At 34.2% G+C, this 23,997-nt stretch overlaps 1 protein-coding gene and 1 pseudogene across 5 annotated transcripts in view; one reads left to right on the top strand and one right to left on the bottom strand.

Annotated features, from left to right (window-relative positions):
* Positions 1 to 23,997, bottom strand: part of ATRNL1 (attractin like 1) — a 931,221-nt gene that overhangs the window by 247,824 nt on the left and 659,400 nt on the right. For all 5 annotated transcript variants that reach the window (XR_013161757.1, XR_013161758.1, XM_077126124.1 and 2 more), the window contains exon 27: positions 14,732 to 14,839. Coding sequence is in view for 3 of the 5 variants with exons in the window: in XM_077126124.1 (XP_076982239.1) it covers positions 14,732 to 14,839 (108 nt within the window). In the remaining 2 variants the exon portion in view is untranslated. The remainder of the gene's footprint in view (positions 1 to 14,731; positions 14,840 to 23,997) is intronic.
* On the top strand, positions 1,773 to 3,568 carry LOC143654320 (importin subunit alpha-1 pseudogene; annotated as a pseudogene).

The raw sequence follows: 23,997 nt of genomic DNA, 5'->3' as shown, positions 1-23,997 counted from the left end.
CAACCCTTTCTCCACATTTTCTCTAACATGTTTTCTCTCTGTTCATTGTAGAACAGTCTTATTCATACATCATACAATCCAACTTAAGTGTTTAGCTTTGCATTCACCACCATACTCAATTTGAAGGCATTTCCTTCTATTCCACAAAGAATCCATACCCTTCACCCATGTCCCCTCCCGTTGACATTTAGTTTTGGAATAATGCCTTTGTTACATGCACTGGAAGCATATTACAATGTTACTGTTAGCTATAGACCCTAGCTTGCATTGATTGTAATTTTTCCCATATACCATCTATTTTCAACAACCTGCAATATTGACATTCATTTGTTCTCACTCATGCAAAAATGTTTTCAATTTGTACATTTAACCACCATCATTGTCCACTCTAGGCATTCCTAAATTATACTGTCTCAGTCTTTATCCTCTAGAATTCCTTCTGGTTTCATAGATGCTGCTAGTACTACTCCCTATATCATAATCACATGTAGCTTCACTCAGTGTACTTATATTATTGTACTATGATCAGGTAGTATTGCATTATCCATTTCTGAATTTTTACAATTAGTCCTGTTGCACAATCTGTATTCCTTCAGCACCAATTGCCCAATCTCTACCATATTTCTATCTCTTGATAACTTGTGTTCTTAACTTCAATTCTCCAAGTTCACTCATTAATGTTAGTTCATATTAGTGAGACCATACAATATTTGTCCTTTTGTTTCTGGCTAATTTCACTCAGCATAATATACTCAAGGTACATCATGTTGTCACATGCTTCATGACTTTATTCTATCTTACAGCTCTGTAATATTCCATTGCATGTATATACCACAGCTTGTTTAGACATTCACCTGTTAATGGACATTTGGGCTGTTTCCATCTCTTGGCAATCATAAATAATGCTGCTATAAACATGAGTATTCAAATGTCTGTTTTTTCCTTTGCCCTCATGTCCTCTGAAAATATACGTAGCAATGGGAATGAGGGATCATATGGCAATTTTATACTCAGTCTCCTGAGGAACTGCTAAATTGCTTTTCAGAGTGGTTGTACCATTTTACAGTCCCACCAACAGTGGATAAGTGTGCCTCTTTCTCCACATTCTCTCCAGCACTTGTCATTTTCTGTTTTTTTTTTTTTTTTTGTATGGCCATCCTAGTGGGTGGCAGATAATATCTCATTGTGGTTTTGATTTGCATTTCTCTAATAGCCAGTGATGTTGAGCATCTTTTCATGTGCTTTTTAGCTATTAGTATTCCTTTTTTGAGAAGTGTCTGTTCATGTACTTTGCCCATTTTTTAATTGGGTTGTTTGTCTTTTTGTTGTGGGAAATAGACACAGAATCTCTTTATATAGTCTGGACACTAAACTCTTAACTGATATGTGGTTTCAAATATTGTCTCCCATTGCATATGCTGCCTTATTACTTTCCTGAGAAAGTTCTTTGAAGCACAAAAGTATTTAAGTTTGAGGAGTTCCCATTTATCTATTTCTTTCCTCAATGCTCAAGCTTTGGGCGTAAGATCTAGGATACCACCTCCTATTACTATGTTTTATAAGCTAATTCCCTTCATTTTCTTCCAAAAGTTTTATGGTCTTATTTCTAATACTTAGGCCTTTGGTCATTTTGAGTTAATTTTCATGTAAGGTGTGAGATATGGATCCTGTTTCATTCTTTTGCATATGGATAAACACCATTTATTGAAGAGGCTACTCTATCCCAGTATAGGTGGCTTGACTGCCTTATCAAAAATCAATTGTCGGCAGTAGACTCGCAGCCTGTGAGCACTGTCAATCCTCCTGAGGAAGCCCAAGCCCGCTCCTGACGTACGAACTTAGGCCGCAGTGCTTTCTCCCTTTGTCTCACAACAATGTCCACCAATGAGAATGCTAATTCACCAGCTGCCCACCTTAATAGATTCAAGAACAAGGGGAAAGACAGTACAGAAATGAGGTGATGGCGTATAGAAGTTAATGTGGAGCTGAGGAAAGCTAAGAAGGATGACCAGATGCTGAAAAGGAGAAATGTCAGCTCTTTTCCTGATGATGCTACTTCTCCACTGCAGGAAAACCGTAATAACCAGGGCACTGTAAATTGGTCTGTTGATGACATTGTCAAAGGCATAAATAGCAACAATTTGGAAAGCCAACTCCAAGCCACTCAAGCTGCTAGGAAACTGCTTTCTAGGGAAAAACAGCCCCCAATAGACAACATAATCTGGGCTGGTTTGATTCCAAAATTTGTGACCTTCTTGGGCAGAACTGATTGTACTCCCATTCAATTTGAATCTGCTTGGGCACTCACTAACATTGCTTCTGGAACATCAGAACAGACCAAGGCTGTGGTAGATGGAGGTGCTATCCCAGCATTCATTTCTCTGTTGGCATCTCCTCACACTCACACCAGTGAGCAAGCTGTATGGGCTCTAGGAAACATTGCAGGTGATGGCTCATCTTTCCGAGACTTGGTTATCAAATATGGTGCAGTTGATCCTCTGTTGGCTCTACTTGCCATTCCTGACATGTCATCTTTAGCATGTGGTTACTTACGTAATCTTACTTGGACACTTTCCAACCTTTGTTGAAACAAAAATCCTGTACCCCCATTAGATGCTGTTGAGCAAATTCTTCCTACTTTAGTGCGTCTCCTGCATCATGATGATCCTGAAGTATTGGCAGATACCTGCTGGGCCATTTCCTATCTTACTGACGGTCCAAATGAACGGATTGAAATGGTTGTGAAAACTGGAGTTGTGCCACAGCTTGTGAAGCTTCTAGGGGCTACTGAATTGCCAATTGTGACTCCTGCACTAAGAGCCATAGGAAATATTGTTACTGGGACAGATGAACAGACTCCGGTTGTAATAGATGCAGGAGCACTTGCTGTCTTTCCCAACCTACTAACTAACCCCAAAACTAATATTCAGTAGGAAGCTACATGGACAATGTCAAACATTACAGCTGGCCATCAGGACCAGATACAACAAGTAGTCAATCATGGATTAGTCCCATTCCTCGTTAGCATTCTTTCTAAGGCAGACTTTAAAACACAAAAGGAAGCTGTGCGGGCTGTGACCAACTATACAAGTGGTGGAACAGTTGAACAGATTGTATATCTTGTCCATTGTGGCATAATAGAACCGTTGATGAACTTTTTAACTGTGAAAGATACCAAAATTATTCTGGTTATTCTGGATGCCATTTCAAATATCTTTCAGGCTGCTGAGAAACTAGGTGAAACTGAGAAACTTAGTATAATGATTGAAGAATGTGGAGGCTTGGACAAAATTGAAGCTCTGCAAAACCATGAAAATGAGTCTGTTTACAAGGTTTCATTAAGCTTGATTGAGAAGTATTTCTCTGGAGAGGAAGAAGAAGATCAGAATGTTGTGCCAGAAACTACCTCTGAAGGCTATACCTTCCAAGTTCAGGATAGTACTCCTGGGACTTTTAACTTTTAGATTGTACAGCTGAGGTTTGTTTGTGTACTATGTTTGGTATACATTTGTCTTGTTGTTTCTCTATTTTAAGAACTCTTTTTAAATGTGATATGTTATGTAGCACTTTTTACAACAATACTATACTTGAACAGTTTCAAACTGTACATACTGTATGAAACCTGTCCTCTCAATGAGTTTTCTTATTTCTGTGTGGAATTTCATATCTTGCAGTGTCCTGTAAATAAAGATTAAATTCTACCCTTTTCTTCAAAAAAAAAAAAATCAATTGTCCGTAGATGAGAGGTTCTATATCTGAACACTCAATTTGATTCCATTGGTCTGTGTGTCTATTTGTATGCCAGTATCATGCTGTTTTGACCACTGTAGCTTCATAATGTGCTTTAAAGTCAGGTAGTGTGAGACATTGCACTTCATTTTTTTTCCTCAAGATAGTTTTGGCTATTTGGGGGTGCCCTTCCCTTCCAAATAAATTTGGTTATTGTTTTTTCTGTTTCTGCATAATAAGTTCTTGGGATTTTAATTGGTATTGCATTGAATCTATAAATCAATTTGGGTAGAACTGACATCTTAATTATATTTACTTTCATCTTAATTATATTTACTTAATTATATTTACTTAATTATATGGTTCCTCTTCCATTTCTGATTTTGTTTATTTACATTTTCTCTCTTTTTTTGTCAACCTAGCTAGGGGTCAATCAACTTTATTCATTTTCTCAAACAACTTCTGGTTTTGCTGATTATATATGTCTATGAATTATATATGAACATGGTATACACTTCCATTTATTATGTCTTCCACAATTTCTTTTAACAATTTCTTACAATTATGTATACAGTTTTTTTATATCCTTAGTTAAATTTATTCCTAAATATTTGATTCTTATGGATGCTGTAGTAAATGGATTTTTTTTCTTGATTTCCTCCTCATATTGCTCATAACTAGTGTACAGAAACACTACTAATTTCAGAGTGTTGATCTTCTACCCTGCCACTTTGCTGTACTCACTTATTAGTTTAGTAGCTTTGCTGTAGATTTTTTTTTTTTTTGGATTTTTTACATTTAGTATGTCATCATCTGCAAACAGTGAGAGTTTTACTTCTTCTTTTCAAATTTGGATCCATTTATTTCTTTATCTTGTCTATTTGTTCCAGCTAGAACTTTCAGCACAATGTTGAATAACAATGGTGATAGTGGGCATACTTTTCTTGTTCCTGATCTTAGAGGGAACACTTTCAGTCTCTCCCCATTGAGGATGATGTTAGTTGTGGGTTTTTCATATATTCCCTTTATCATGTTGAGGAAGTTCCCTTCTATTTCTATCCTTTGAAGTGTCTTCATCCAGAAAGGATGCTGAATTTTGTCAAATGCCTTTTCTGTATCAATCAAGATGATCATGTAGTTTTTCTGCTTTGATTTGTTGAGATGGTGTATTACATTAATTGATTTTCTTTGTTGAACCATCCTTGCATACTAGGAATAAGTTCCCCTTGGTCGTGGTGTTTAGTTCTTTTATTGTGCTGCTGGATTTGATTTGAAAATATTTTGTTGGAGAATTTTTGCATCTATATTCGTCAGAGAGATTGGTCTGTAATTTTCTGTTCTTGTAGTATCTCTGTCTGGCTTTAGTACTAGGATGATGTTGGCTTCATAGAACAAGTTAGGTCGTTTTCCCTCTTCTTCAATTCTTTGAAGAGTTTGAGCAGATGGCTACTAATTCTTTCTTGAATGCTTGGTAGAATTCACATATAAAGCCATCTGGTCCTGGATTTTCTATTTTGGGAGGTTTATGATGACTAATTCAATCTCTTTACTTGTGATTGGTTTGTTGAGGTCATCTATTTCTTCTCAAGTCACTGTTGGTTGTTTATGCCTTTCTAGGAAGTTGTCCATTTCATCTACATTGTCTAGTTTATTAGCATATAGTCACTCATAGTATCATTTCATTACCTCCTTTATTTCTGCATGTCAGTGTTTATGGTTCCTCTTCCATTTCTGATTTTGTTTATTTACATTTTCTCTCTTTTTTTGTCAACCTAGCTAGGGGTCAATCAACTTTATTCATTTTCTCAAACAACTTCTGGTTTTGCTGATTTTCTCAATTGTTTCATGTTCTCAATTTCATTTATTTCTGCTCTAATCTTCATTATTTTTTTTCTTTTGTTTGCTTTGGGGTTAGTTTGCTGTTCTTTCTCTAGTTCTTCCAAGTGAACAGTTAATTCCTCGATTTTTGTTCTTTCTTTTAATATAGGCATTTAGGTAATAAATTTCCGTTTTAGCACTGCCTTTGCTATATCCCATACATTTTGATATGTTGTGTTTTCATTTTCATTTGCCTTAAGATATTTACTGATTTCTCTTGTAATTTCTTCTTTGGCCCACTGGTTGTTTAAGAGTGTGTTGTTAGGTTGCCATATATTTGTGCATTCTCTGGCCCTGACTGTTATTGATTTCCAACTTCATTTCATTACAATCTGAGAAAGCATTTTGTATTATTTCAATCTTTTTAAATGTACTGAGACTTGCTGTGTGACCCAGCATATGGTTTATCCTTGGGGATGATCCATAAACACTTGGGAAAAATGTGTATCCTGCTGTTGTAGGTGTAAAGTTCTGTAAATGTCTATTAAGTCTAGTTCATTTATTTTTTTATTCAAATTTTCTGTTTCTTTATTGGTCCTCTGTCTAGATGTTCTATCCATTGATGAGAGTGGGGAATTGAGGTCTCCAAGTATTATGTAGAGGTGTCTATTTCTCCCTTCAGTTTTGTCAGTGTTTGCCTCATGTACTCTGGAGCACTCTGGCTCAGTGCATAAACATTTATGATTGCTACTTCTTGTTAAATTGTTCCTTTTATTAATATATAGTATCCTTCTTTTATTTTTGAAGTCTAATTTGTCGGCTATTAGTATAGCTATTCCTGCTCTTTTCTGATTGTCATGTGCATGAAATATCTTTTCCCAATCTTTCACTTTCAACTTATTTTTTCCTTGGATCTAAAATGAGTCTCTGGTAACAGCATATAGATGGGTTCTATTTTTAAATCTATTCTGCTAGTCTGTCTTTTGATTGAGGAGTTTAATCTATTAACATTTAGTGTTATTACTGTAAAGGCAGTACTTTCTTCTAGCATTTTGCCTTTTGGATTTTATATGTCATATCTATTTTTGTCTCTTTTTATCTTTACTGATAGTCTTAATCGCTACATTCTTCTCAAGATCTCTCTGTCCTACCTTTTCCTATCTGCCTGTAGTGTTCCCTGTAGCATTTCTTGAAGAGCCAGTCTCTTAGCTCAAATTGTCTCAGTGATTGCTGTCTGAAAATATTTTAATCTCTCCCGTATTTTATTTTACTTTTTTGGCATGGGCAGGCTCCAGGAATTGAATCCGGGTCTCCAACATGGTAGGTGAGAATTCTGCCACTTGAACCATTGTTGCCGCCAGGACAACTTTGCTGGATATTGAATTTTTGACTGGCAGTTTTTCTGTTTTAGAATCTTAAATATATCATACCACTGCCTTCTCACCTCCATCGTTTCTGCTGAGACAACCAAACATAGTCTTATTGGACTTCCCTTGTATATGATGGATTGTTTTCCTTTTGCTGCTTTCAAAATTCTCTCTTTCTCTTTGACATCTGACAATGTGATTAGTGTCTTGGAGTATGTACATTTGGATCTATTATTGCACTTCTTGGATTTGTAATTTTTGTCTTTCATAATAGATGGGAAATTTTCATGGATTATTTCTTCCATTCGTTTTCACCTCCTTTTCTTTTTTCTTCTCTTTCTGAGACTACCATAACATGTATAGTCAAGCGCTTCATGTTGTCATTCAGTTCTCTGAGACCCTGCTCATACTTTTCCATTCTTTTCCCTATATTGTCTTTTGTTGTCAGATTTTAGATGCCCAGTCCGCTAGTTCACTAATCCTTTTTTCTGCCTCTTCAAATCTATTGTCACAGGTTTCCTTTTTTTTTTTTTTTTTTAATCTCTCCTATTGGGCCTTTACTTCCCATAAGTTTTGTGATTTGGGTTTTCAGACTTTTGATCTCTTCTTTTTGTTCACCCAGTGCCTTCTTTATATACTCCCTCAACTCATTGATTTTATTTTTGATGAGATTTTGCATGTCTGTTCGAACATCCTGAATTAGTTATTTCAACTCCTGTATCTCATCTGAAATGTCAGTTTGTTCCTTTGACTGAGCTATATCTTCGACTTTCCTAGTATGACTCATTATTTTTTGCAGGCATCTAAGCATTTGTTTTCCTTAATTAGTTTATCCTAAAGATTGTTTTCACTCATTTAGTAGGATTTTCTTGCTGGATGGCTTTGTTTCTTATCTGTCCTTTAACATTCAATTCAACTTATTCTAGATCCCTAGTATAGGGTCTGTTTAACTGATCACAATTTTCAATTTTTGTTTTTCTGTTTCTTGAACTGCCTATAGGAAGTCTTTTTTTTTTGAGGAGGGTCTCCTCAGATATTATAGGCTCCAATCCGATTTTCCCAGACAGGACTGGCTTCCTCTCAGAAGGAAAGAGTCGCCAACATCAGTTTTCCCTGAGGGTGAGACCCAGCAGGTTGTCAGACTTTTCTACAAATCCTCTAGACTCTGTGCTTTTCCTATCCTGCCAAATATGCAGTGCTTATCTGCCCGTGGATCTCCACCAGTGTAAAGTGATATGGTGCCTTTAATTTCAGCAGACTGTCCCTCCAGCAGCCGTGGTCTGAATTCCTTGAAGGAGGAATTCCACTTGAGCTGAATTCTCTTGGGAAAGGTACAGTCTTCAGGGATTTAACTTCTTTCACCTGACTAGTTACTTTGTATTTCAGAACAGTGTAATTCTACCCTTGCCTGGGGAAATATTGGAAGCTGAGAAGGTTTCCGGTTCTATCTAATGAGAATTCTGTGTGGGTTCTCAGCTGGTACACCTGTTCCAAACTGGTGTATGCTGTGTGTCCGGTCACTGATGTAGCCCCAGCTGTTGTTCTGTACTGTTCCTGGCTATTTACTTGCTGCTCTGGAGGACAAACTAAATCCCACACCTCACTAAGTTGCCATCTTGCCCTACGAGTTAACATTTCAAAATATTAAAATATATAGCATACAATAAAGATTACAAGATGCAAAGATAAAAAGAAAATGATAGCTGATCCAATGGAAGAAGATAAAATCTGGAAAGCATCAATGAAGAAGACCAGACTATGGACATTCAGATAAAAATTTTAAAAACATGATCTTCACTGACCTTCATGCTCAAGGATATGAAAGAAAATACAGAGAAAAAAACTAAAGGATATTAGGAAAGCAATGAATGAATAATATGAGAATATCAACAAAAGGGCAGAAATTTTTTAAAAAGGAACCAAATAGAACTAATGGAATTAAAAACTACAATTACTGAAATGAAAAGTCCCCAGGTGGGTTTCTACAGTGGGTTGAAGCTGGCAGAAGAAATAATCAGCAAACTCAGACAAGAAAAATGAAATGAGTCAGGTTGAGGAACAGAAAGAATAAAGATATATAAAAAAGTGAAAATAGCTGAGCATCAAGCATACAATGCATGTATTATGGGAGCCCCAGAAGAAGAAAGAGAGTAAAGGGCAGAAGGAATATTAAAAAAATAATAAAATAAAACATCCCAAACATAAGAAAATACATGAATATGCACATCCAAGAAGCTCAGAGAACACTAATCAGGATACATATGAAGAAAAATACACCTATCACCTATCGATCAAACTGTCAGATGCAAAGAACAAAGTGAGTTCTGATAGCTGCAAGAGAAAAGCTATGAGTTATGTACAGAGTGTCTGAATTAGATTAAGTGCCAATTACTCATCAGAAGTCATGGGGGTAAATAGGAAGGGGTTTAATTCTAAACGTGCTGAAAGAAAATAATTGCCAACCAAGATTTTATATCAGGTGAGAATTTCTTTCAAAAATGAGGGAAAGATGAAGATATTCCCAGATAAACAAAAGCTGAAGGAGCCTGTCACCACCCCACCTGCCCTACAAGCAATGCTAAAGGGACTTCTTCACACTGGAAGGAAAGACACTAGACAGTGCTTCAAGAGCATACATAAACATGGATCTGCAGAAAAGGTAACATTTTGGGTAATTATAAATGACAATCCTGTTGTATTTTTTAGTATGTAATTTCACTTCTTACTTCCTACTGGTGATAAATGCATATGATACCTCTGTGGTACTGGATGCACAATATTCAAAGATAAATTTGTAGTAAGTACAAAAAAAGGTACTGAGACTGAAAGGTTTAGGAATAGTGCATGTGTATGTTATTGAAGTCAAGTTGGTATCATATCAAATACAATTTTTATATATTTAGGTTGTTAAATTTTCAAACCATCATAACCACAAAGAAAATATATGAAAAATATGTACAGTAGAAATGAGAGTGGCTTAATATAGTACAGTACAAAAAAATGAAAAGAAATAAATATCAAAGTGGGTATTAATGAGATGATTGAGGGGAAAAAAGTGTACGACTTACAAAGAGTAAATAGCAAAATGACAGAAGAAAGCCCTGCATGATCAGTAGTGAACTTAAATGTGGATGGATTAATGTCCCATGTCAAAAGGCAGAGATTGGCAGAATGGATTAGAAAGCATGACCCAATCATACACTGTTTACAAAAGACTCACCTTAAAGTCACAGGCATTTGTAGGTTGAAAGATAAAGGATGAGAAAAATATACCATGAAAGTAGTTACAAAAAGACAACTGGGGTAGCTATACTAATATCAGATAAAAAAGATTTTAAGCCAAAACCTATTATGTTGGACAAAGAAGTACTTAAGTACTGATAAAGGGGTCTTCAACAAGAAGACAGAACAATTATAAATATATATCCACCTAACACTGGAGTCCAAATATATATGAAGAAAATACTGACAGATATGAAGGGAAAAATAGACAGTTCTACATTAGTAGTAGGAAATTAAATATACCACTTGCAATGTGGTTAGAATATCTAGACCTAACTGACATATTTAGTACTCTTTACCCAAAAAATAACAGGATATGCATTTTTCTCAATTGCCCATGGATTAATCTTTAGGATACACCATATTTTATGTCATAAAACAATTCACAAAAAATTTTAAAATATTGAAATCAGGTGATGTATCTTCTTTGATCACAATGGAAAGAAGCTAGAAATCAATAACAGAGAGAGAAATGGTAAATTCACAAATGTGGAAATTAAACAATGCACTCTTAAACAACCAATGAGTTATTGGGAAATCACAAGTGAAATTAGAAAATATCCTGAGGCAAATGAAAAGGAAAATACAAGATGCCAAAACTTATGGGATGCAAAAAAGCAGTGCTGAGAGGGAAATTAATAGCTCTAAATGCTTATTTTAAAGAAGAAGAAAAATTTCAAATCAGAGGCCTAACCTTAAAAACTAGAAGAGCTATAAAAGATCAAATTACACCCAAAGTGAGCAGAATGAAGAAAATAACAAAGATATAGTGGAGACAAATGAAATAAGGAATAAAAGAAAAACAATAAAGAGAATCAATGAGAAATTGGTTCTTTGAAGAGATCAATGCAATTGGCAAATCTAGAATTAGACTGAGAAAGAAAAAAAGAGATTGGACACGAATAAATCTTAAGTGATAAAGGGGACATTACTACTTACCCTACTGAAATAAAAAATGACCATAAGAGAATACTACGAACAACTATATGCCACCAATAGGATAGCACAGATGACACGCACAATTCACAGAAACACATAAAGTACTTACGCTGACTCAAGAAGAAAGAAAAGATCTCAACAAACTGATAACTAGTTAAGAGATTGTATCAGAGATTAACATTCTGCCAATAAAGAAAAGCCCAGGAACAGATGGCTTCACAGGTCAATTTTCCCAAACATTCCAAGAAAAATTATCACCAATTAAGAGTTACTTAAGCTCTTCCAAAAAAACAGAAAAGGAAGGAACATTCCCTAATTAATTCTATGAGGCCAATGTCACCTTCATACTAAAGCCTGATAAAAATACCACAAAGAAAGAAAATCACACCAATAACTATTTTGAATAGATGTAAAAATCCTCAACAAAATACTAGAACATTGAATCTAGCAGCACTTTAAAGGATAATACACCAAGATCAATAGGGATTTATCCTAGTTATGCAGGGTTGTTTCAACATATGAAAATAAATTACTGTAATACATTAACAGAATGAAGATGGGGGGAAAAAAACACATAACCATCTCAATTGACACGAAAAAAACATTTGACAAAATCTAGTACCGCTTTTTGATAAAAACATTTAGAAAACTAGGAATTGAAGAAAATTTCCTTACCATGATAAAGAGTATAAATGAAAGACCCACAGTTAATCTCACACTTAATGGTGAAAGACAAAGTTTTCCTGTAAGATCGGCATCAAGACAGGGATGCCCACTGTCACCATGGCTGCTCAGCATTGTACTGAAAGTTCTAGCCAAAGCCATTTGAAAGAAAAAGAGATAAAACACATCTAAATTTGAAGGGAAGAAGTAAAACTTTTCCTCTTTGTAGGTAACAAGATCCTAAATACAGAAAATCCTGAGAAATCCACAACAAACTTTCTAGAGCTAACCAATAAATTCAGCAAAGAGACAGTTTACAAGACCAACACTCCCAAATCAGTAGTGTTTCTGTACAATGGTTATGAGCAATCTGAGGAGATAATCAAGGGGAAAAACCCATTTACAATAACAAAAGAATCAAATATCTAGACTAAATCTAAGGATGCAATGAACTTGTATACAGAAAACTTAAAACATTGCTAAAAGAAATCAAAGAAGACTTAAATAAATAGAAAGACATTCTGTGTTTACAGATTGTCAAGATGTCAATTCTACCCAAAGCAATTTATAGGTTCAACTCAATCCCAATCAAAATTCCAAAAATCTTCTTTGCAGAAATGGAAAGCCAATCATCAAATTTATATGGAAGGGTAAGGGGGCCAAAGCCATCCTGAAAAAGAAGAACAAAGCTGGAGGACTCACACTTACCAATCTTAAAACAATACAAAACCAGAGTAATCAAAAGAGCTTGGTATTGGTATAAGGACAGACATACAGACAAATGGGATTGAATTGAGAGTTCAGATGTCAACCTTAACATTTATGGCCAACTGATTTTAGACAAATGGGCAAAGGCCACTCAGTTGAGACAGAATAGTCTCTTTAACAAATGTTGCTGGGAAAAGTAGATCTCCATTTGCCAAAGAATGAAGATGAACCCTTATCTCATACCGTATACAAAAATCACCTCAAAATGGATAAAAGACCTAAATATAGGAGCCAGAACTATAATACTCCTAGAAGAAAAATGTAACTCCTAGAGGCATCTTCAGGACCTTGTGTTAGGCAATAGATTCTTAGACTTCACACCCAAAGTCACAAGCAATAAAAGAAAAAGACAGATAAATGCAATCTCATCAAAATTAAAAGTTTTTGCACCTCTAAGACTACATCATGAAAGTAAAATGAGAATGTATACCATAGCAGAAAATATTTGGAAACCACATAGTGGTTCCAAATAATGGTTCACTATCCATAATATATAAATAAATCCTTCAATTCAACAATAAAAAGTCAGACAACCCATTCAAAAAATGGGCAAAAATACTTGGATAGACATCTCTCCAAAGAAGGTATACAAATGGTCAAAAAGTATGTAAAAGATGTTCAACATCTTTAGCCATTAGGGAAATGCAAATCAAATCCATAAGGAGAAATCTCTTCACTCCCACTAGAATGGTTACTATTAAGAAAATGGAAAATTACAAGTTTGGAGATGACATGGAGAAACAGGAACAATCATTGATTGTTGGTGGGAATGTACAATGGTGTAGCTGCTGTGGAAGACAGTTTGGGAGTTCCTCAGACAGGTAAGTATAGATTTACCATAAGAAAAGAACTGAAAGCAGGGACTTGAACAGATTTTTGCACACTGATGATTTTAGCAGCATTATACACAATTGTCAAACATGAAAGCAAGATAAAATCCAACTGATGAATGGATAAACAAAATGTGGTATATACACACAGTGGAACAACATTCTGACACAGAAATGAAGTTCTAATACATACAACAACATAGATGACACTTGAACACATGTTGAGTGAAATCAGCAGGACATAAAAGGACAAATATTGTATGATCTCACAGATATGAAATAACTAGAATAAGCAAACTCAAAGAATCAGAATTGATAATATCGTTTAACAGGGGGACAGGGTAGGGATTGGGAATAGGATGTTAAGTCTTAAAATGTGCAGTTTCTATTTGGGATGATGGAAAAGATTTGGAAATGGATGATGGTGATGGTAGCACAGCACTGTGAACCTAATTAACGGCCCTGAATTATATATATCAATGTTATTAAAAGGGGAAACTTTAGGTTGTGTTACTAGAATAAAAGTTTAAAACAAAACCATGGAATTGCACAACACACAGTGAACCTGAAGTTAACCACGGACTACATTTGAAAGTACAATTATAAAAAAGTGCTTTCATCAACTGTAACAAATGTACCACACTAATGCAAGGGGTTAACAATAGGCTTAGTACATAGGGATTCTCTATTTTATGCATGATTGTTTTGTAAACCCATAACTTCTCTAATCAATAGAATACAAAAATATTTTAAAGTCAGGCATTATTTCATGTTTCTAATATGACATTTACTAGTACTTAATAATTGGTTTTACTTCATTCTGTTTCTGGATTTTCAATAAAGAAATGTAATGATACAGTTATTAACCACAAATTAAAATATTCACTACATTCTATACTTCTTAACATTTAAAAATGAAAGTATCTAATTTAAATGCAAGTCCTCTCTACCCACCTTTTATTATAAACTTTTAAATGAAGATTGATGTGAACTGTTAACTAGGGGCATAGGGTACTCCAAGGACTAAATATAGAAGCTTTGCTTCTTCCATCATGCTCATAACTTAAATTCCTTCAGCTCCTATCTGTCAGTGAAAGTCTGCCAGGCGAGCAGTCTGTCACTCTTGCCTGGGCTAATAGATTCTCCAGTGGATTTTGTTACAGCTCATGTCATACTATTAAAACTATGTGCCTTGAAAATGGCATAACATATGTAGCTGATTCTTGTCAACTCTAGATAATCAGGCTCTGTTTGGCTTCAGAAGCAGATGCAGATTAGAGAAGCTATATAAATATGCAAATCACAATGGTCCCCTTTCAGCACCACTGTTCCTACCTCTAATGGCCCTCGCAGAAAGTCTGTTTGTTCAGCTCCTACTTTCAATGCTACATCAACAGAAGCAAAGGGACGGCTGGCCATCTGCTGTCGTTCTCGAAGCAGTTGCTGGAGGGGGTTAAAAATGATTTGTTTTAAAATAGGTTTAAAAAATCACATCAAAATCAACAATACTAGGTTTCAGTTTTGAACAAAGGCAATCAAAGTTTAGGAATTTTTTCATATACATATCAATATCTAGATCATTAAAGATGAAATTTGCTTTCTCCCCATGGCCTGGGTTATCTTTCCATAGAGGCTTTAAATGTATGGTGCGTACAAAGATCCTTTCCCCTGACCTCCATCCCACAGGCCTAATGAAAGGTACTCAATAGCACATTGAAAACTGCAGGTGAGAGGTGCTACTTAAGTAAAAAAAGTGCTATTATGATGATGGCTCTACCAAGTTTTCCCACTCAAAACAATTTGTGCTTGGATCTTAGCTGAAAGCAGTAAAATGTTTAAGATAAAGAAAAGTTGTCAAATTGCATTAATAGGAGATTAAAGGAACATATGCCTTCCAAGACTAAGTTTTATAAGTTGTCAAGATCCCTTGTCAATTGCTTTGGAACCAGCAGGGATTATTACTGGAACTGTTTATAACTTCATTCAAAGCCTCTGCACTCATTATTTAAAAATGAGTAAAGATTAGTAGGTGTGGAAATTTTATGCGATGGTTTCCAAGAATCCCCAATATTTGCTTCTGTCTCCCTGTGCCTTTTCTGGGATTTGCACAGGCTAAAGCCAAAAAACAAGCAAGTCTTAACCAACCCAAACTAATTTATATTTCTGCCTCTCCTTGTAATTACAATATTCATTAGGCATGATAAGAAAAAAATTGATGACCATCACTAGATATTGCAAATCTTGCCCCTCTCATTCTGTACAGCTAATAAAATTATTATTAAATATTAAAAGTGGATGAGTAATGCAATTAAATACTCTTTCAAATGAGAATAATATCATATCTTTGAAGACAGGGAAAATCCTTGAACAGAATGAATGGCTTAATTATTCACAGAGATTTTTAAAGATTCACTGGCATTAACTTAAAACATTAACTACTTTGATGTATTTGAATGTAAATATATGTAGCAATGTCATGAATCATTCATAAAATTCCCTTGTACATAATGAAGGAGCATAAACCAACACCTTATGGCAGCTTACTATTTAGCATTCTTGATTTAATACCTGTGACACAACAGTGACAGTGTTCATGAAATGATTTAAAATATAACTTTAGCTTTTTATTTTTTTATTTTTCAGTATGGGCAGGCGCTAAGCTTTTTATTTTTATTATTACAAAGAGAACATGCAAGTATTGGGATGGAAATAAATATCTATTACTGAATGAGTGCTTAAGTTCTTAAACTATATTTTCTTTAAAAGTGGTAATGAGATTCTTAAATATTTTCAAAGTAAAAGTAAATGAGATCTAAACCACCATATTATTCACTTTAATATAAACTCAAAATCATATTCTTAAAGATATCGCTGCTGGCAAGCAGAATCTGGTTTGTGCCTCTCTCAATAAGAGTGGCCTATTGATCTGAAGAGCCTGTCTATGCAAAAATGCAGACAATGCTATTTCAAATGCCAAGGATATTAAGCACAGAAGACACACTCTTTGTCTCTGGTAGAAACACACACACAAACACTCCCCCTACCCCAAACATACAAACTGTATTTCCTATAATAATGCATAGTTTTAAGAAAATTATATATTCTAGTTTAGCTTTAAATGCAATTTTCTAACAGATAAAGGAAAATTGCCTCATTGTATTAGTTCTCTTCAGCTTATGAATGGTATCACATATGATGAAGTGATTTCTTAAAATGAATAGCTTCTATTTCATCATCTATAAGGAAAATTTTATACCTAAAATGAAAGGTCTCTAAAATATAATTAATGAGTACTCAATGTCACAAACCGTAATTTTGTAAATCTATTAATATTCGTAATATCTATTTTTGACAAAGAAAAGAGTTCCTGGAATATAATGTATTATCATGACTGCCAACACAATAAAAAAAATCAGTGATTGTCTAATACTTTTGTTCAGTTTTAAAAAAAAAGTTAGTAGAATGCAAAGCTATTTTAAAGATCCTATTTGTCTTCTGGGCTTTGAGTCTCTATTACATTTAAGAAGTGAATGCTGGTTAAGGTATGTGCCTAGGTCTTTGCAAAGAAGAAAAGTTTTGTTCATGCCCAGGACCTTAACATTATGTCTGGAAAACAGAACATGGTGAAATAAAAAAATAGGGCATGTCTTAGTTTTCTGATTTTATGATCACAAATATCACAAAATGTTTTGGTTTATCAACAGGAATTCACTGGGTCATAGTTTCAGAGGATAGAAGAAGGTCTGATACCAGGGTCAGTATCTTCTGGATGGCCAGCAATCCTTGGGTTCCCTTGGCTTTTCTGTCACATGGAAATGCACATGGTGGTGATGTCGCCTTTCTCTTAGGTTCTGTTTACTCGAGATTCTCCGTGGCTTGCTCTCCTTATTTCTGAATTTCATTCTGCTTATGAAGAACTCCAGTAATCCAAATTGAAGTCCTACCTGGTTCAGTTGGGTCACACCCTAACTGAACTGAAATAACAGCCTCAAGAGCTCTGATTTCCAGTGGGTCCACACCCATCAGCATGTGGACAAGGCCAAGAACGTGTTCAAACTAGAGTACACGGTTCAGTCCACCACAAGACACAAAAGAGCCTACAGGAAATGATGCAGATAGGGATTTAGTCAGATAAATCTACTCTAGGCACTTAATGGGGGACTAGAGGACTTTTGCTGGCATTGGCTGAGTTTCCAATTTTGGGAAATTAATGCAAATGTTCTTACTGTAAAATTTAGGAACGGTAAATAATTTCTTCAGGGTAAATAATTTCTTTCTGAGATACTTGTGACTTGGTGAGACAGACCTAAAATCATAAAACAGAATGAAGTGTGGTTCTTTTTTCTACTAACATCTGGCCTTCAGCCCTTTCCTTAAAGATTTCCCTCCTTCTCCCAATTATCTCAAATGTTGCCTCTATATGTCAGAATAAAGGGATGTAATCAACATGCTTAGAACTTAATTTTGTCAAAATTAAGTATAAATATTAATAGACAATATAGTTAGACTTGAGTTAGAAAGACATGGGTATAAATACCAGTTTTTCCACTTATTGTTTGAGCTTAATGATATTATTTATACCACTATAAGCCTCAATTTTACTCATCTGTAAAGTGGGAGTAATAATAGTACCTATACCTACACCTCAGAGGACTTGGTTTGGATTCTAGTTTCTCCATTTACTAGTTATTGGACCATAATCAAATCACTAATATCTCTCTAAGGCTCATGCTCCCCGTCACCTATAAAATAAGAATGACGATAATTATCTATGCCATAGCCTATGAACATAGACTGCTCAGCAAGGAGTCTGGCACATTCTGAGCACAGAATAACTGGTGCCATTAAAACATTAAATTTCAAGCACTAATTTTGTATTTGAAGCTGGCCCACTAATTATCACACACCTATTTTCTTCAGTAGTAATACATTTTGCTCTACTACTTTTCCTTTTAACAAATGTTACAAATTTATGAAGAGAGTTGGAAATATCATGATTGTGGTAAACTAAATTCGATTTGGAACTGCTTTCTGACATTTGTAACTTGGGATGATAAAAACACAACCTGAAAATTATGAGAAAATATATAGTACTTTTTTGAGAACTTTTGAAAATCAATTTATTTTCTGTGATTGTATTTTTTTATATAAAATGAGGTTCAACATTTTGTACATTCATAAGAAGCAATTTAACAGATGTATCTGTTTTGTAACTAATCTGCAATTGCCAGTTATTCAGCAGAAAGACAAAGCCAAGAGGACAAATTGATCATAACAATAGAATATAATCATGCTGCAATAAAAATTGTTGTGAAGAAAATAAAAAAAAAATAGGGATATTCTGAGTATCATATTTTTTTGTCCATGATAGCTCTTTCACTATTCAAAATAACTTACAAAACAAACTATGGAATTTTAAAATATGAAAATCTGTGCTCAAATATGACAGTAACCAGGTATAGTCAGATTGAATATCAAATCTATATATGAATAAAGATAATTCTTTCCACTCAATATTGCTAATTCAAATATTGCACCATTCTTCAAAGATTATACTAGCCACCTTCCCTATGCACCCTAGGATTTTCTTTTATACATACATACAACTCTCTAATAAATTTTAGGATAATAATCCTTAAACCACACATACACCAAAACAAAACAGCAACCAATTTTGTCGTCATATCTCCATGTTTTTATTTCAAGGTTCCATTCATTATCCTTCTTCCCCACCTTTAAATGTCCTTTGACTCCATCAACTGCTTGAAGTGATCACCCCTCACCAGAACTAATACACCAACATGGTATTACCTTTATATCTTTATGTTTTTTTGAAATTTTCTTTAAGGCAAAAACCTATTTTTATATGAATTTATTCCCCATAACACCAAGTCAACAGTGTTTGATGAATGAACAATGAATGAGTGAATGAAAGTAAAAAAAATCTGTATCATCTGAATGTGTGAAGGCAAGTTATGATAAAACTGATTTTAATTATGAAAAAACTTTTAGAACTATGATGTCTTTTGATATTCTAGAATTTGTCTTATCCTCCAAAGTATATGAACATTTATTCTTTTTTTAGAATGGGGCAGTTTTGTGGACCTATATTTCAAATCCATATTAGGGTTCATATGGTCCTCATCTACAATATTTTAATACTGCAAAATTATGGAAAAAAGCTGCCATAAAATTATTATAATGTTTAAATATTTTTGTTAACAGCTATATTCCTAATATGTTGGAAAGCCATAAAAGGAGCAATGAACAAAGTGTCTGAATTAGAGTTATACACAACAATTCATGAAATAAGGTATTTCTGCTATTAACACAAACACTTTTAACAGAGAGTAATGTAAGTAAACAATCAATTTTGTACTTTTGTTGTTAGGTTGAGGTGAAGAAGTAAAGAGAAGTGGGATATTTTTTAGTATCATTGAGTTAGGAAAATGTGGTATTTTAGCACTTTATATAAATAAATCTGAAAGGCACGAGCCTCAAACTGTAATTCAGAATATCACAAATCTTTTACTTCCACTATGAAGTTGGTTTTCCTAGATAGTGATGTTGCCACCTGTAGCAAGTGGCTTGGCCATACATCTTCATTCAGGTTACACCAATCACTTTCCTCCAGGCCTCTACAATCTTTGACCTACTGGAAATAGGTTATTCTTTTCTTTTCTTTTTTTTTTTTTGTTAAAGTATTCTTTTAATTTTTATTATTATTATTGTTTTTAAGGAAATTTAAATGAGATATATTCACACCAAATAATCCATCCAAAGTATACAATCAATGGCCCACAGTATCATTATATAATTGTGCATTCATCACCACAATTAATTTTAGAACATTTTCATCACCTCAAGGAAAAAATAAAAATTAAAAAAAGGGGGTGCAAGGGTAGTTCAGTGGTAGAATTCTCGCCAGCCATGAGGGAGACCTGGGTTTGATTCCTGACTATGCACTTCCCAAAAAACAAACAAACAAATTCAACAAATGGTGCTGTAATAATGGAATACTCACATGGAAAAATAATGAAATGTGATGGTGCCATATAGCATACAAAAAAAAAAAAAGAACACATGCAAAATTCCATATTCCTTATCCGCTCTATTATTTATTTATTTGGTTTGTTTGTTTATTGTCTCTATTTTATTTCAAGTGTTACTTCTTTTTAAAAATCTTATATTTACTCTGTTTTCTACATTTATCTTTTTAAATTTATTTTTATTTTTTTATTTAAGAAAACAAATAATACACTTAGAACCATCAAAAATGGATATCTTAGTTAGCTAACAATAGGCATATTAAATAAAGTATCCATATATTCATTGTAAAGCCGTGTTTGTGCAGTAAGTTTCATAAATCAATTTAAAATTAAGGCAATAAGGAAAAAATCTACAAATTCAGATAGCAAAGTTCTTAAATTCAAAGTATTAAACACTAACATAAATACCATTTGATCAACTGTCAAAACTGTGAATGTTCTCTAAACATCAAGTAGAAAGATCTTACAAATATTTACATTGCTATAGTAATGACTTATGTTACTAAATACTTTCGTAACATATATTTTTACAATTAACATATGGAAATCTTAACCACTTAATATGGATATCTTAGTTAGCTTATCCATAGTCATATTAAAAAAATTATATACGTAATCATCATAAAGCCTGCTTGTACAATATGTTTCATTAATCAATTTAAAATTAAAGCAAGGAAGGAAAAAAATCTACAGATACAGATATCAGAGTTACTTGAATTCTAAGTATTAAACACTATCTTAAATACCATTTGATTAACTATCAAAACTGTGTGTTCTCAAAATAGCAAGCAAAAAGTTATTACAATGTCAACTTTGCTACAGTAGTGAGGCATGTTACTAAATATTTTCAAATTTTTGATTATAGGATTTTCTTTTATCTAATATTATTACAGCTGCCTGTAGTTTTTTTCAATCATTTTTTGTTTAAAATATAACATATATATACAGAAAAGAAAGAGAAAAGCAATAATTTTCAAGGCACACTTCAACAAGCAGCTACAGAACAGTTCTCAGAGTTTGTCATGGGCTACCATGCCCTCATCTCATATTTGTCCTTCTAGCTGCTCCAAAACATGGTCAGCTTTATCAGAGTCATAATAGCGGAATCATACAGTATCTGTCCTTTTGCGTCTTATGTATTTCACTCAGCATTATGTCCTTAAGGTTCATCAACATGGATGAACCTTGATGCTTTGGGACATTATTTTGTCTAAATGCTGCATAATACTCCATCATATGTATATACTACATTTTGTTTATCCACTCATCTGTTGATGGGTACCTGGACTGTTACCACCTCTTGGCAATTGTGAAGAGTACTGCTCTGAACATAGGTGTGCAAATGTTTGCTCATGTCACTGCCCTTAACGCTTCCGGGTATATACCGAGTATTGGTATTGCCAGATCATAGGGCAACTCAATATTTAGTTTGCTGAGGAATTGCCAAATTGACTTCCATATCAGCTGAACTGTCTTACATTCCCACCAACAGTGAATAAGTGTTCCAATTTCTCTGCATCCTCTCCAACATTTATAGGTTCCTGTTTGTTTAATAACAGCCATTCTTTTAGGTGTGAGGTGATATCTCATTGTCATCTTAATTTTCATTTCCCTTACAGCCAGTGAAGATGAGCAGCACTTTATGTGCTTTTTAGCCATCTGTGTTTGCTCTTCAGAAAAGTGCCTATTCATTTTCTCTGACCATTTTATAATTGGGTTGTTTGTTCTTTTGTTGGTGAGCTGTATACTTTCTTTATGTACACAGGATATCAAGCCTTTATCCGAGATGTGGTATCCAAATATTTTCTCACCTTGAGTTGGCTGCCTCTTTGCCTTTCTAACAAAGTCCTTTGAGGCACAGAAGCTCTTGATCTTAAGGAGTTCCCATTTGTCTATTTTTTCTTTCACAGCTTGTGCTTTAGGTGTAAAGTTTAAAAAGCTACCTCCCATTACTAGATTTTGAAGATGTTTCCTACATTTTTTCAATACATTTTATGGTACTGGCTCTTACATTTAGGCTTTTGATCCATTTTGAATTAATTTTTGTATAGGGCATAAGGTATGGGTCCTCTTACATTCTTCTGGCTACTGAAATCGAGTTTTCATGTCCATTTATTGAAAAGACTCTTCTGTCCCAATTCAGTGGATTTGGGGGCCTTATTGAAGATCAAATGTCCCAATACTTGGTGGTCAATCTCTACACTCTCGATTCTGTTCCCCTGCTCAGTCCTTTTATCTTTGTTCCAGTACTATGCTATTTTGACCACTGTGGCTTTACACTAAGTTTTAAAGTCAGGAAGTGATAGACCTCCCAGTTCGCTGTTCTTTTTAGGATGTCTTTAGCTATTCGAGGTTCTGTCCTTCCATATAAATTTAATAATCAGTTTTTCCAAGTCTTCATAGTAGGTTGTTGAGATTTTTATTGGTATTGCATTGAATCTGTAGACCACTTGGGGTAGAATTGACATTTTGATGATATTCAACGTTCCTATCCATAAGCATGGAATATCTTTCCATCTATTAAGTTCATTTTTTTATTTCTTTTAGCAATTTTTTGTAATTTTCTGTGTATAAGTCCTTAACATCCTTGGTTAGGCTTATTCCATATACCTAATTCTTCGGGTCGCTATTCCAAATGGAATTTTTTCCTTAGTTGTCACCTTAGATAGGTCATTGCTTGTGTATAGAAACATTACTTGTATTGTATTGTATTAATCTTGTATCCTGCCACTTTGCTGAATTTGTTTATTAGCTCAAGTAGTTTTGCTGTAGATTTCTCAGGATTTTCTAAGTATAGGATCATGTCATCTGCAAATAATGAAAGTTTTATTTCTTCCTTTCCTATTTGCATGCCTTTTATTTCTTTTTCCTGTCTAATTGTTCCAGCTAGTACTTCTAATACAATGATGAATAACAGTGACAATGGGCATCCTTGTCTCTTCCTCAATCTCAAGGAATATTTACAATTTCTCACCATTATGTATGATGCTGGTCATGGGTTTTTTTTATATATGCCCTTTATAGTATTGAGAAAGTTTCCTTCAATGCCTAACTTTTGAAATGTTTTCTTTAGGAAAGGATGCTGGATTTTGTCAAATGCTTTTTCAGCATCAATTGATATGATCATGTGCTTTTTCCCTTTTGATTTGTTAACGTGCTGTATTATGATGAATGATTTTCTTACGTTGAATCACTCTTGCATTCCTGGTATGAATCCCACTTGGTCATGATGTATACATCTTTTAATGTGGTGTTGTATATGATTTGCTAGTATTTTGTTAAGAATTTTTGCATCTACATTAGGGAGATTGGTCTGTAGTTTTCTTTTCCTGTACCGTCTTTATCCAATTTTGATATTAGAGTGATATTAGCTTTGTAAAATAAGTTAGGTATCATTCCTTTTTCTTCAATTGTTTGGGAGACTTTGAGGAACATTGGCATTAGTTCTTTTTGTAATGTTTGATAAAATTCTCCTGTGAAGACATCAGGTCTTGGGCTATTTTTTGTGGGAAGATTTTTGATGACTGAATGGATCTCTTTACTTGTAATTGG

The sequence above is a fragment of the Tamandua tetradactyla genome, chromosome 13 (genome assembly GCF_023851605.1).
Source record: "Tamandua tetradactyla isolate mTamTet1 chromosome 13, mTamTet1.pri, whole genome shotgun sequence".
Taxonomy (NCBI): Eukaryota; Metazoa; Chordata; class Mammalia; order Pilosa; family Myrmecophagidae; genus Tamandua; species Tamandua tetradactyla.
The sequence above is the reverse complement of the archived record's forward strand: the minus strand, read 5'-3'. Positions and strand labels throughout refer to the sequence as shown.